The 15,274-nt window shown below is 38.7% G+C and overlaps 1 protein-coding gene across 4 annotated transcripts in view; it reads right to left on the bottom strand.

The window, feature by feature from the left end:
• The window catches only part of LOC119901107 (cyclin-dependent kinase-like 5), a 40,218-nt gene extending 26,494 nt beyond the window's left edge, over positions 1–13,724 (bottom strand). For 3 of the 4 annotated variants that reach the window (XM_038716579.1, XM_038716582.1, XM_038716581.1), the window contains exons 1-3: positions 13,589–13,724; positions 11,278–11,499; positions 8,405–8,439 (exon numbers count right to left, since the gene is read on the bottom strand). In XM_038716579.1, the coding sequence (XP_038572507.1) occupies positions 8,405–8,439; positions 11,278–11,341 (99 nt within the window). In that variant the 5' untranslated portion in view covers positions 11,342–11,499; positions 13,589–13,724. Of the gene's footprint in view, positions 1–8,404; positions 8,440–11,277; positions 11,500–12,205; positions 12,405–13,588 lie in introns of those variants that run through there. The other variant, XM_038716580.1, reaches the window with a different exon arrangement.
• Positions 13,725–15,274: the final 1,550 nt, after the last annotated feature.

Genomic DNA, 15,274 nt, shown 5'->3' with positions numbered 1-15,274 from the left:
CCAAAAAGTTAGTAGAGTGTGCACCCCATGTACAAGGCTGAGTCCTGCAGCGGCCCGGGTATGATTCCAGCCTGTGGCCCTTTGCTGCGTGTCTCTCCCTATCTCTCTTCCTCTTTCCTCTGTATCCACTATCCTATCAAATTAAGGCAAAAATTGCTCAAAAGAATTGCACAGCTTTTAAGACAAAATGGTACGCTTGCATAAGGAATGCTGTTTGTTAACAGTCACTTCATATTAGTCATCATAGTCAGTGTCAAAACGTTCAATATAGTACAATTTGATGTAGAAAGGTCACACACTATGGTCTACATTATGTATGTTAACAGTATATAGTCTATGATGTAAGAATGCAAAATACATGAACCACAGGAAACCTACCTCTACATTATTTAAAATGTAACTGTAGGTTTCAAGGCTTTCTCTTGTTGCTATTTCTATAATCTACATATAAGAAAATGCAACATGCGTCATACGTGATGCATTACCTCGTGTGATCTCGAGTGCTCTGAGATTTTGTGCCAACAAATCAAAAATAACACTTTGCATATTGAAATTCTGTTGTGATAAATTAAGGAAAAGCAAATGTAAACTGTTAAAAAAATTCAATATGAATGTGGATATGTTATCTGGACGATAAACATGCCCACAGCCCTGCATTTACACCTGCTATTTCTATGCTTTCTCATCTGCATTCTGTCAACACTCTAATGGGATCTTATTTTCATATATGCCAAGCAGGCAATTAGGTAAGGAGGTAACAAGCCTGTGTACCGTCAACAAAAACAAACATGGCAGGCTTACATTTACCAATGTTAGTATACAGCCTTAATTTTTCTTTTTGATATGAAGAAGAGCCATGTTTTGTGATCTTCTATAGACGTAGAAGATGACTCCTCACACCACCTATGCTCTGCAATCTCCTCCAAGATGTCTTCAACATGCTACTGTGAAACACTGATTTTGTTGGTGATTCGAAGGGTAAGAATTGTCCATTTGTGTCGTCCCGGATGTTAATGATTTATCAATCTGCACTAATCATTTCTGTGGACAGATGCCCTCTCAAAGACGCAAACTACTTTCAGGACTGCATTTAAACTTCTTATTTCTATAAATCTTCTACGATTAATGACAACATATCACAGATAACTCAATGCTTCTAATCTTCCAACCTGATTCATTTAAGAGCATGACTGAGGAGACACAGCCCTCTGATGCTGACAGTGTTTTACCTCTCTGGAGATAGAGTGGCAGGGGAAACCAGTTCATGGGATGATAAGTACATTCAGGGTGACGCTGTGTGTAGAGTGCATTCCTAAGAGGTGTTCCACGCTTAAATAAATACATACCACAGCTATGTTTACCCTCGCTCTTCAACATTTCCCATACTGCCACATGCTAAAGAACTGCTAATGGACATGTATAATCCAGGATTCAGATTTGATTCAAATTTGCCTTTGTATTTGACTTACTTCAAAGGTAAGTTTCAACACGTTTCATTTGTAAATCTCGCAGGTCAAAGAATTGGGTGGGACGTCTACTAACACCAGTCTACCAGTGAAACTAGTGATAAACAGAAATGGTGCCACACGTTCAAGGGCACTGAAAAGAAAACACACCTCAATTGTTGTCTTTAAAGTACAATTTTTCACCCAAACTTTGAGCCACCCTTACTCAAATGTATGTAAAGCACTCTTGTATGTCCTAAAAATCTGTTTCCATTATTACAACATGTGAAGATAGTGCATACATGTCCAACTTTAGTGTGCAAATGTTTTGCTGGGTCAACAGAAAGCCATACATATAGAGTTAGCTTTCTTGTAATCTACCATGAGCAAACATGCCCTATAACGTGTCAATGAACTCAAGGTCAGATGGAAGCAAGCAAAAAGGGTGATTTCCACTCTCACTACTGACATTCCCAGTTTCGTCAACACATTGAATAAATGGATTTTGCATTGCTGAATAAAACACACAAGCACTATGAGCTACCAAAGAAACGTTGTTCTGCATACAATTAAAAAAGGCAATTTTGAGCAGCTAAATTGATAACGAATGGGAGGTAGAAATCAATAGTTCTAGCAAGGTGCCATAGTTTTGGACAATCTTAATTAGAAGCGAGTGCAATATTGACAGTTTGATGATGAGCAAAGTGATTACAATTCATCCTAATGGGAACATGAATTTCTGTTTCAGGGCAGTCCATCCAATAGTTGTCGAGATAATTCAGACCGACATTGCCATCACTTGAGCCATAGTATAGCTAAGTTTTATTTGTGAAATCTGTTTTAGCTTGAACTTTACATTTTCAAAACAGCTGCATATTGGCTTTACCAATATTCTCACTTAGCTCAGTTCAGTGACAGCCTTTAATAACGCCTCTTAATTAGCTAACCACAATTAGCATACTTCATAGGGATTTGTCAAGCATTAACAGACAAGAGAAAAAGACATGGATCATCCTTGTGGTTCAGTTGGCAAAGGTGCATAGCTGCAGCATCCTTGAATCTAGTTTCCCCCTAATTTTCTGTCATCACACCACAATAAAACACCGTTTTCCCATTAAAGAGTGGGCAAAAAAAAACATGCTCTTTTGCTGATCCATTTACATGCAGACAGGCCTGAACTACAAGACAAAAGCTTCTGTCCCAGTGTGCTCAACCCTTTTGACATAGCAGCATTTTGCAGTTTTAGTCTGGATGCTGACAGGAGAGTTGAAAAACATTAGTAAGCTAAACAAGCAAAACACAAAAACAGTGTCTTTTTGTCTTTAACAACAATAGCTGGACGTTAATGCGGTGCTACAATATCAAACATCATATTCTATATCACCTTCATTTAGTCTGTCAGTTGTTAAACTCTGCCTACATGGTGTTTATGCACTTGCTTCTAAAGGTAAATCATCATTAAACATGAACACTCGCTATTTCCTCATAAATGCATGTCATTATAATGGCGTGGAAGCACAGTCTCATTCTCATCCAAGCCTTGTGTTGACAAAGTCCTGTAATAACGTCCTAGCAGCCAACATCTAGCCATTACACGAAGTGATGCACTGACATATACTTTCAGCAATAACAGCCTATAACACATGTAGGTCAAATCTATTATCCTATTTGTGTGGTATTTGGGTATCAACATATAAAGAGAGTAATTCTTTTATATATAAAAATCAAACCATATACACACACATCTGCTTAGACCACATGGTCTACTACACTGAGAATGAAAAGATTATACTTAAAAACTCCAAATAAAGTGATCAGAAGGTCTTGGACTATCCCTTTCTGTGTCACTTCCCTATGTCACACTTAGCCCAGCTGACTCTGTGTTCAGATGTTTTAAAGCATACATGAGGGTATGCACCCTGTAATCCAGAAGCCTCTTAAATAGATTCAGATTATTGTGTGGAAATTGGTGAATACATACTTGTATTTCCATGCTTTCTATAGCTGTCCCCCAGTCGTTCTTGGATCTAATTATTCCTGTTAAATACATGTATTGTATAAACCAAATTTGAGAGGCGTGTCACTGGTGAAATAAGTATGTTCTGTAAGCACGAGCAGCTGCAACTCGGCAGCAGTTGTTACGTACAAATACAGGCATTTTGTCTGTCCAGTGCACTTCCCTGCCCATAGTCACAGCACCATCAATCCCTTGGTGAGCGTATGTGTTATTCTGATTTGAAAGTGCATTTGTGTGTGCATCTGTGCATGAAGTGTGTGTGTGTTTGACTGTGTGCCCACCTCAGTGTGTATGCACACATAATTATGCAGCATAGATCTGTGAGTTAGCCCTTGAAAAAACAAGTCGGTTCATTCACACTAACAATACAATATTTTCCAGATGGCACTGGTCCATATTGATCTGCAGCCAGAGAGAATTCATCCTCCTGTGCTTTCACACATCAAGCAATAAAGTTACCAACAGATATTCTATCAAAACTGCATATATTATGGACTTTCCAACAGACACAATGCCCACAGATGAGTAGCAAAATGCCAGACTTCTAAGGGATTGTTATTCCTTTGTTATATGCCAGAGAGATAATGAAAGTGTAATGAGCTAATTAACAAGACATTCCAAATTAGCTTTATATATTAATGTCAAGTCAAGTAATGAAAACACATCCAGCAAACGCTCTCTTTAAATGTTCGCTTCTACAGCACTGTTGCTACATTGCAGACAGTAACCCAATAAACCATAAATCAACACTGTTGTTGAGGAGTTACGCACCTTATTCGTCCATAGCTAAGAGCCATTAGCAGGGCAGTAGCCAGGTTTTTAGACAAAGACACAGTGTTTATAAAGCTATAAAAAGCAACACAACATAAAAATGCAAGACAAAAAAGGTATTCGTCAGGTAGCTGTGCTTTTGGATCCAGGAACACTGAATACCTAAGTAACCGTAGCCTACTACCCAGTTTGTAATACTTTATTTACTCTTGGAGGTGGGGTAGCCAGGCAGGGACAGAAATAATTAATTTTAAGAATGCCCTGTTCAAAGAAGAAATACAGTAAGAAATAAAATACCAGTAATGTAATTCTTACTTACAATAAAATAAAAAGAAGAGGTATTTTTCATTATTAATAAATTGATTATAGTGATTAATGATGTACCACTGGTACTAATCACAGCCTTTCTAGTCAATACTTGTGAGTCCACCAGACATGGCCACAGCGCGTCCCAGATGCTGGTCTCTGCACCGCTCCGTAGAGAATAAAATAGCTAGTCTATTTTTGACGGAAGCCGTGTCAAGCAGCACAGAGCACATCGAACCGGGCAGGAAGTCAGACACAGCGGAAAAGAGAATCCGGTAAATTTCCAAAATAAAACACTCTAAATAATAACTAAATCTAAAACAACAATAATCATAGTTAAAACAGACACAAAAAGAAATCATTTAACTATGTAGCCTACTTTATCAGAACTTTTTCAGCAAAATCTGGCAGGCAAAATGCTCTGATTCTGAAAAGCTCCCTGTGGGATATGCAGCTGTGCAGATGTCAGGACAAAACCGGCTCACAGAGAGCTGTGAAGAAGGCAGTAGAAGTACAAAAAGGATAAATTAATATCAAGTCAATCACGTGGGGCAGGCTACACGCACCGCTGCTGAAACGCTTCCAGAGGGTGTTGATGCTGGGCAGAGGACAAAACAAAACTGCGGCGCAACCAGAGTCAGTGGTGATCAGGGAACTGTTTTTCAAGTAGAAATGAGGCTTCCGAAAGCGTAATCACTCAGCTGCCTTCATTTAAGTTGCCGTGTAATCAGCGGTCAGTGTTTGCCACAGGTTTTTGTGAGACTATGGTGGGCACACCTCAAACACTTTAGAGGGCCCCAATAAAAGCTAAATGCATTAATCTGGTGCACTGTTAAAACAAAATAAAAAGGCTAGATCTATTTAGAACTGCACCTTTTTTTTTTTTTTTACCAAAGTCAACTACTTGTTTTAATGGTTTTAAAACACCCCTAAATCAAAGAATAATTTGTCATTTCCATAACATTCTTTTTTAACTTTTAATGTACACATGTAACATGTTTTATACTTCCTGTGAATATAATCCATTTAATCTTATTTCCATCCTTTATAGACACCTTATTTTGAAAACCGGACGCTAAATTCACAAAGTCCAATGCAATTTGATAAATAATATTATATGCGGTTCTCGTATCGTGTACAATTACCTCTCTTCAGGTAAGACTCTTATGCTGCAACACTTGACTTTGTAAAGAGACAAACTGACTCGCTAACACTGCCTGTCAGCTCTCTCTGTCCCGTTTCACTGCATTTACCATAAAGGCTCGAATACGTGTGCACTCCAAATTTAGGTGCGGCTAACTGAATCGCATTCTCACAAATGAGTGACAATGGATACACTCAAAGCTCTTCAAACCCGTAACGTTACCATAGCTACCTCAAAAGAAAAGTGGTGGTCTCAAGTCAGATGCCAAATTGTGTGAGCGTGTGAGCTTACAGCAGCAAAATTGGAAATTCAAAAATCAGAAAATGGAGAACACTTTGCTTTTGGACTGATTCACTGGCATTTGCTGTACTGGAAAATTATTTAAAGCTGCATTAAATGATTTTTTGGTCACTTAGGAGCAGAAAAACAGTTGCCTATACAGACATCCAGTAGACACAGAGTAACATAATCAATCATTTGGAGTGATTTTTCTGGCCACGCAACAAATCTTAAGGTCAATATTTACTCTCCTTTTAGTTCTGTTAAATACTGCACACTGATCACCAGCTAGCTGCTAACTGTGTGTGCTGTCTTTTGTGGACAGAGTGCATTTATCAGAGCATTGGCCCATTATCACCTTTTAAAGTTTTAATGCCTCCATACATGTTTGCAGTGTGCTCAACTGCATATTAAGATGCTAACATCAAATGAGATACTTTATTCATTGTATATATACATAACGAAATGCAATTTGGAACAAAGCGAGTTTATATCACTGCTACGTACTGGAGAGCTCCAGGCCGCTGCAACAATGCGCGCCGCCATCATGAGGTGATGAAAAGAATATGATGTTCATACAGTAATAAAACTGTATTTAAACCAGGATCCATGGCCAAAACAGGATTATTAAGGCCAAAATCAAAATCAACATATAAAAACTGGTTAAAAAAATCTATGTATACATATGGTGGTGATGGTGCAGTGGATGCTTTTAATGTTAACTGTGCTGAGGAACCTTTCAGACAGTGAACAAGTCTTGAAGTCAAGAATTACAAATATTTGCAATTATGGTGACGAGGATGGATTTTCACACAAATAAACACAGCAAAGAGAGTGTTACAGACAAAGCAACATCCTCCGTCTGTTGTGTGGACCTAACTGAGGTCTATTGATGTGAGTTCTGTTGTATAAAATGGAGACTTTGGCATTTGCAGCTGCCTAGGCCTGGGATCAATCAGTCTGAATAATAAAGCCGAGTAATTATAGGCTGTGATTCCGGCTTACAGCAGGGCTTTTCTTCTTTTTCCTCACTTCTGAGTGCTTGCTCAACATCATGTATTGCGTGCTTGCTCAACATCATGTCTTTTGCTGTTGTCTTTTTGTTGCTTGCGTTAGTAACCTGGCTAATGGACACATTGAGTAAGGTCATTGCAGTAATAAACATTGTAATGAAGGCAGGTGCGCAGCAATTGCAGAACAAAAAAACCCATCAAGGATTTTGATGAGGAAGGCTCATAAAATGTTTTGTCTGTTTCCTGCAGATCTCTGTAAGTAGGAGGTAGTTAGTCTCTCTTATTCATGCTGGATTGCTGTCAATTCCTGGCAAAGCCTCTTTCTTAAATGGACTGAGATGACAAGGCTGCAGTGCGGGTCATCTGCTTTTCATAGTTCTGCTGGGTTTTTGTGTGTGTGTGTGTGTGTTGGTTTCATCATTCTTATGCTAAAAAATAAATTGCTTTAACTCAACATATCAGAGCCACTTTTACATGAATGAAAACAGAGTAGTGGAAGAATTTAAATTGACAAATCTGTTGTAATTCAAGGCAGATCTTTCTCTAATGAATCAAAGCAGAGACAAAAGGACTGTAACCAATTATCCAGCAGTCCATGGGAGCCACTTAAGGCATCACAGTAATTCTAAGGCACGGGACGGCTATAGAAAACTAAAGCGGATTGACCAGGTGCATGAAGACCACTTGGTTCAGACAGACCTCCTTTTAAAAAAACAGTCTACGTCTAATATTCTCTGGGCTTCAGCAGGCCTTTCTAAACCTCCAACAGGCATTTAAACCTAATGTCAACTATCTGTATCTTTTTTTAGATAAACACACAGGACACTCTAATCTCCATCCTTAAAGGACAAAGCTCGTGAAAGTCTATATATCTGTTATTGTAAACAATAAAAAGACCAAAACCAAAAATGTGTTGGTCTGACTCCCATTTCCTGTGGTTCTCAGCCCCAAGCTCACTGGTTCATACAGAAGACATACATCTTTAAAAATGGGTCATGAATATATATAAACAGGCTAAATCATTTCCTAAAAAAGCTGGGCATTGTAGTTTTTAGCAAATGTTTAGTCTTACAGGAGTAAGTAGTGCATTTGTTGGGGACTATTAATTAAAATACATTTGGTGCTCTGGTATTTTCATGTGTGACTGTCTCAAGACAAACTACAGTGCCCATGTTCATGTCATGACGTGTAACGATACGGCTCATTTACGTGTAGTTTTTGGACAATAGAGAGAAATAAGAAAAAGTATATCACGAGACTTATCCTTGAAAACATTTGCTGACTTTTAGAAAAACTTGTGGTATTTTACATGAAATACAAAATATCACAAGATATAGATCTGAAAAACAATTGATGATAGTAGTGATTTGACAGGGTCAATAAGTAACAGGAGACTGATGTGATTATATGAAAATCCATAAGCTCTTACCTTGTGTCGACACTTCAAAACAACACCATAGGCACCTAAAAAATAAGCAAACCGCATTTTAACTTAGATTTACCACATGCAATCTCTACATGAATATTCAAAGTGTTCATGTATTCCAAACACTTCACTCAACAAAAATGTTGATTCCTGATTAACAATTTCAGTATGACCTATAGTTATTAATAAACCAAGACAATTTAAAACATCTCTCATTCTCACATGAACTGAGTTAGCCAACAATGCTACAAGTGCTAACAAGTCTAGAACCTATATAGCCCTACTTTATTTCGGCATATTGCGAGAAAGTGAAAGGGTTTTCAATCCTCTTTTTTAATGCTTCTCATATGTTCACTTGAGTTAAAGAAAAACATCCCCCACTATAAAAGGACAGGTGGCTCAGAAAGTAGGACACAAGTGTTGGCAAGCTACTGTAGTTCTGATGTTATCAACCCTGGCAGTAACACACGCATCCCCCGAGGGTTCAAGAAGAATTCTTGGACTGAGCAGGCATATGACAAACTGCTCCCGTGCTCCTTCACAAGCACGTAAGTGAGACAAGAAGTCATCTACTCTCTTGAGGAGGCTCCCCTACTACATTTAAATTATTTCCCACACAATTTAGATGCCCAAAAGAAAAGAAGTGGAAAGAAGACAGATAAGTGCAATGATCCTGTTACCCTACAGGAGGCTGTACCGCCTTTTGACTCCAGTGACATAAAAACATAACATACTAGACAGGTGGTTTAGTATGTTTTAACACATTAATTACAAATAGCATGTACTTTTGAAAAAATTACATATTTATGGATTTATTTCCTACATTGATGGTAGACATGGGATTTCAGTCATCTGAACAAGCTATGAAAAAACATGCTTCCTTGTCCATGGAATCTATAGCATATAGGGCCCTATGATTTCTGCAATGTGGAAAACACGGACAGATTCGCAGAAATTGATCATAAAAATTGAATCAACTGTAAAACGCGGAATATCGTGGAATCTGCCAAAATGTGGATGAACTTTATAGTAATCTGGGTTTTCTCCAAGCGTAATGAGTTTTTTTCACAGCATTTCAGCCAAACAAACAGAAAAAAATATACTGCTATGTTTTGTTGTCAATTACGGGAATTTCATCTGTCCTCTGCTCTCTCAGGGCTCAGCGCCTCCTGCTCGCACATCATATCGCATGTCGCCATGCTAGCAAGAGCTCATCCCTTTAACAAACTCTAAAAAGTACAACCACAATGGCAGACAGAAGACATGGGTTCTTTGAATGCTTCGTAGCTGTGTGGGCGGAGTCAAATATTCTGATAGAATAAATTAAAAAGCTACGTCCAATAAAGTGGAGCGTTGCCCACACGAGATTAGCCTTAGTCACACTCACTTTTTAATGTGTATTTGAGCAGGATATGGACACTGTCCTGCAGAAGACCCATGAGAAGAAATTATTGTTGTAATTGTAATTGTAATTATTGTTCTTCTTGTGAATTGTTCCCATAAATAATAGCACATACATTAAATGTATATAGAAATATTATCTTATATCTTTTGCTGGCCACACAGATTGTTTACCTGCAGCCAAAGCCTGCTTAAATGGGATGGCCTTACTCGGACTACAAACGGACAACAAATGGAAACTAGAATGCTTCCGATCTTGTCGCTTGCCTACCGACTATGTATTCATATGCAGATATCTTTTTATATAGACTAACTTAACTCAACATTAAACCTCAGGATAAATAACAAGCAAACTAGATAGCATGAAAATAAACATTTTGAATTGAATATAACTTTTGCATTAAAATTATTTATTACTTGTCAGCTAATTCTCAAATCTTGGATGTTGGTATTTCCCAAAGGCACCTAAAGGGACTGAAAAAGACGACAGACGAATCCATTAGGAGATGATAACATAACATGAAACTAACATGATTTGTAGATTATGATGCTACGAAGAGCAAAACCACCAGAATTATTCCTCCCATTTATTTTCCTCCTTAGATAAGGAACTGGATATATCTGCCTACGATTCTGTGTATTTGTTATTGCTAGGGTGGGCCTACATGCTGCACTCAGTGCTAAATGATTAACAAAATTGACTGACCTCAAGGTTATTGAGGAAAAATCTATGATGCTGGATCAAGTGGAGCGCACTGTGCCATCAGTGCAGAGGCAGTAAGTAGAGCTGGACTGAAAAACTTCGACAACAACTAAAGTCCTGACTTCCTTCCAGGCCGACTCATCTTTGGACAGGCGCTCAGCCTTCAAAATCCAGCTCAAAGTTTCCCTGTATCTTCTTGTGACACATTATAAAACTTCTAGGATGTGGGAGTAGGCGTGTAAAAACTGGGATAAGTGGGTGGCCTCACCTCAGGGCATCTGCCACTTATTACCAACCAAGTGGTTCAGGGAAAAAGAAAAGCCATTAGAAGAATGAATTTTGGGGGAATTCAACTCACCCAAATCACCCTGTCCCTTTGATATTTACAATAATGACACTGGTTCAGAACAGCCACCTCGCTATTGCTACAATAACAACACCAGAGTATGAATTCAAGTCACAGTATCTAGCTTCTGTTTTTCCATGTTAAAATTAAAAAAAAAAAAAAAATGTCCCTGACCTTATTGAGTTGTACAATCATGAACAACAGCTTTTAACAGCCTTGCTCAACAGGCAAACTGGATAAAAACAATCAAATGATTGCTCACTGAAAAGCCCTACAACAAATTGTGATTGTGCTACCTGACATGAAAGGCTGTGGCTGAAGACTAGACTGGACTAATAGTCACTGCTGCAGATTGAAAATGGACAAAATTTGCTTTTATATTTCACATTGCTATATTTTGCTGTGGCATTTAATGAGAACTCTCACCTTCACCCACAATCCCAAGGACTTCAAATTTATTCATTACATCACCGATGTCAGGGATCTTCATGAAGTCAAAAGGTATGTTGCGTGAGGTGCATGGAGCTCAAGCAGAGGGGGGCCATCTACAGGATGGTACGAGGTGGCCAGCTGTTGGCTCCTGAGAGGCGTATGCAGGCTGTATGCCATAATATCCGCCACATGTCTTCTTTGGAGGCTTGCTTTTACCTGTACAAAAACGTTTTTTTTAATTATATACATGTTTAAATATAGCATAAACTTACCTGCATCAATTAACAGACACTGAACAACCAGATTTGTTGTGAAATGGATTCACAATATGTCAACCTGACTGCTGTGCCTTTTTTCAAAAACATTCCTCAAGAAGGGACTTTTTAAAGCAAATCTGACACAAAACTCTAGTTCTCTAGCTCTAGCTCCTCAAGTTAAAAGGGCTCTCCAGCAATTCAGTATTGCACTTCCATTTAGCCGAGGGACTTTCAAGAGTCAAAAGAGTCAAAAAGAACGGTCAAAATCAGTCAATCCTGACTTTAAGGCACCTAGTATGGGTCATGCTTCAAATACGCTGGATCCTACAAATCCCAGAAGGCAATTTAAAAACATCTTTTATACACTGCCAAACGCCATGCCCCCAGTTTATAACACAGGCTTTCTGTCAAATATTTGAAATCTCAAGCCCATCTCAAGCTAACAATGAGATCATTTGTTAGACTCTCTCCCTCCAGGCTGAGTAGTACCTTCAAAGACAATTAAATGGACGTTTATGTGTAAAAGCAGCGGCGTGCCCCTTTAACAGAAATGAATTCAATATTAAGGTGTCATAGTCCATGCCATATAGTTTACTGTACCTAATGAAAATAATGAATAAAGATGTAATAAAATAATGCTCCAAAGTCCCTCGCTGAATTCCTACCTTGTGCGGAGAGTGAAACAGTACCACATAATCTCTTAATGTGATCAAAGCATCTCCTTTGGTATCCACACGCTCTTTACTCTTATTGAATCAGATAAGACTCCAGATACCACTTTCTCCATTTCATCTTCTCCTTGCTGGAAAGCTCAAGGACTCGCGTAGCCTACTCGCACTCCCAGTCTCCTACGGTGCTGTGGGCACAGGATCCGCTCATCAGTATGCAAAACCTCGGCACCAAAATAAACTGTCTCCCAGAACACTAAGCACCACTGTGTGGTCTTTTCCTCCCTTATCTTACTCAGCTGAACACCATCAACACAGGTAAACTGATAGGGGCTGTAGGTGAACTTGAGGAGGACGATACAAGACTAAACGTAAACACTGATGGCTGCAGAGAAAATCCCTTTTGCTAATTATTCTTTTTAAACATCAGCGTGTTTACGTGTGTCCTCATTTCACAACCCACATGCAGTGGCATGCAGCATATTGTTTTCCAGTGCAGATTTTAGCCAGCTACTCTCCAGGCCCAGACCTAGAAGGCTAATATGATCAGGAATGCACTGGGCATTGCTGTGGATCATATATTTAGTCTCTATCAACAGAATGACTCATGCGTGGTAATGGACTGAGTCTGTGGAATTCAAAATACATGACCTTTAAACCTCCTCATATGATCAATGCACTATTATCTACGCCTCAATTATGATAATTAAAATTAGACTTGGTACATTACATTTTTGCAAAAACAAGGCATCCAGCTATAACGTCACTACACTTTTTGGGGGGGCACCACACAAAATTAGAGCAACAGCAACAAGCAGCAAACATTTACATTCATGGGAAAATGTTGTAATGTGATGCAAAATGTAAAAATACTTTGCTGTAGATATGTAAACATCTGTCATACACTTGTCAACATCTTGTCCTGTTGCTTCTGGTTACAAGTCACTCACATCATTAACAGAACACACAAACCAGGACGAAATGTGTCTGTCAAATGATTGTTTTTAACAGGGACTGAGGCTCGGCTGCACTGTGTGTCAGCTGCGACTGCCCACAGAATTAATGTAACGTTAGCTCCCACATTTTCAATGCGGAGCAGCAATAAATCCAACAAGTCAAACACACGGCTACACTCAAGCCAACTTAGTACACCTTGCCTCACAGTAACAGCTTTCTGTTCTGGTTACGTTATAATTACTGTTAAGCTAGTTGTGTCGTCTCTGTCCTTGCCTGATTCACAAAACCGCAAATTAGCAAAAAAAAAAAAACAACCCTCAATCTTGGTAACATTGGCTTTCTCGTGAGCGTGTCCTGAAGATATTCACATTTTAACAAGAGCTTATAATTATTATCTGTATACTGATTAAAAAAACTACTCACTCAGTCACTGTTTGGGGGGAAAATGATGGAACTGGGCCGATATATCCACCCACCAACGAAGATATTTTCATTGCAGCAGGCAGCTACAGTAACTGGATCGTGCGGTTGACAAGCTGCAAGCATATCACCAAGCAACAGTTTGAGTGGCGTGGGAACGACCAATGAAAACTGCCAAAACGCTTGTTTTCATGCTACCGCCCCCTGGACTTGGACCAATCAGAGAGCGGAACGGCAATAAGGGGGAGACAACTCTGTTGTGGTCTGAGGGTGTTTCGTATGAGGTGGGATATTATTGTTCTAATTTCTCAATTATATAATTCACAAGATCACACCCTGCTTTCAGTATCATAACATAATTTTTCTGAAGGACATACCAAAGTACATAAAACAGTAGAAATACTACATCATAAGGACTGTTTAAAGTAACAAAATTAGAGCACAAGATGTTTAACTTTGCCTTGCTCAAGGGTAGCATACAGAAATTCACACCTCACCATTGTTCACCTCACCATTGTCTACAGGTTGCAGTGTGAGAAGTTTATGGTATGGTTTTAGGGCATTTTTGTACTGTTCTTTAGAGGAAACACTGCACTTGTGCACTCTATCTGAGGAAAAAATGTGCAATGAAAAGAAGACATCTAGAGCTTGTGTGCCACCTGACTTTGTCCAATATAGGCCCACAGATAATTTCACACAGATAAAGCTACAGACAGCCATGCAAAAATTCATTTTCTTCAGTTAATACTTTTGAATTAATTCTCCAAGTGATCATGTACCTAATATAAATAATTATGAACTGTTATGAACCATGCTGCCACCCACAGGATCAACCTAAAACTGAATACGTTTCCCTTACAGTTCACTGTGGCGTTTACAGTTGTTCTCATCTACTGCAAATATTTGTATGGGGTGAGTTAAAGAAAGTGCATTTTGAATAAAATCAAATGATTTAAAATATCTATGATATGATGATCAATCAGCATGAAATCTTACATACAAAAAGTCAGTTGATAATCTCACTGGCATACATGTATAAATGCTTCCCAAGGAGCCACAGGCGTTTAGATGAATCTTTCATGGATTCAGGACATCTTCATCCAGCGGGCTTTTTACTGCTATGATAATCGGGAACTGCTTTAAAAATGTGTGAATTTGTTTCTCTGAATAGCACTTTTTAGCAATCAAAATCTTAAAATTAAATCTTAATTGATCACAGTCACAACAGAGCCATCCCCTTAATACTATTCCTTCATAATGTTTTTTTTTTAATGATAATGAGATGAACTATCCCAGAGCAGCTCAAACACTCATTAGTCTGTCAGCATGGGGCAGAGTGAAGTAAACACTCTCTTTGAGGTTATAATATTATAGTAGTATTATTACAAACCAGTGCTGAAGATTTCGACCCATTTCCAATGAGAAACATCTGAAACAGCTGATAGTTCCACCATACATTACTCTGCATGCAGGACATACATGGGGATGCCTTTGTAAAGAAGCAGAGTGCTTAGGAAGGTCAAAGCAGCTTGGCGTTGTTCTACAGGTTGCTTTTATAAGTCCAATGACTTGAGTCTGTGTTCTACATTTTAACTAATGATGATGACGCTGACTAATTATAAGGGTGAGAAAGTCCTATTACAGTCTGTAACCGCAGGAACCGCAGTATGTTAGATGCACAGATCAGCC

This window comes from Micropterus salmoides, unplaced genomic scaffold (genome assembly GCF_014851395.1).
Source record: "Micropterus salmoides isolate LMB-PRFRI ecotype aquatic unplaced genomic scaffold, ASM1485139v1 Ms_hic_scaffold_13, whole genome shotgun sequence".
Classification (NCBI taxonomy): Eukaryota; Metazoa; Chordata; class Actinopteri; order Centrarchiformes; family Centrarchidae; genus Micropterus; species Micropterus salmoides.
This window is presented reverse-complemented; position numbering and strand designations above follow the sequence as displayed.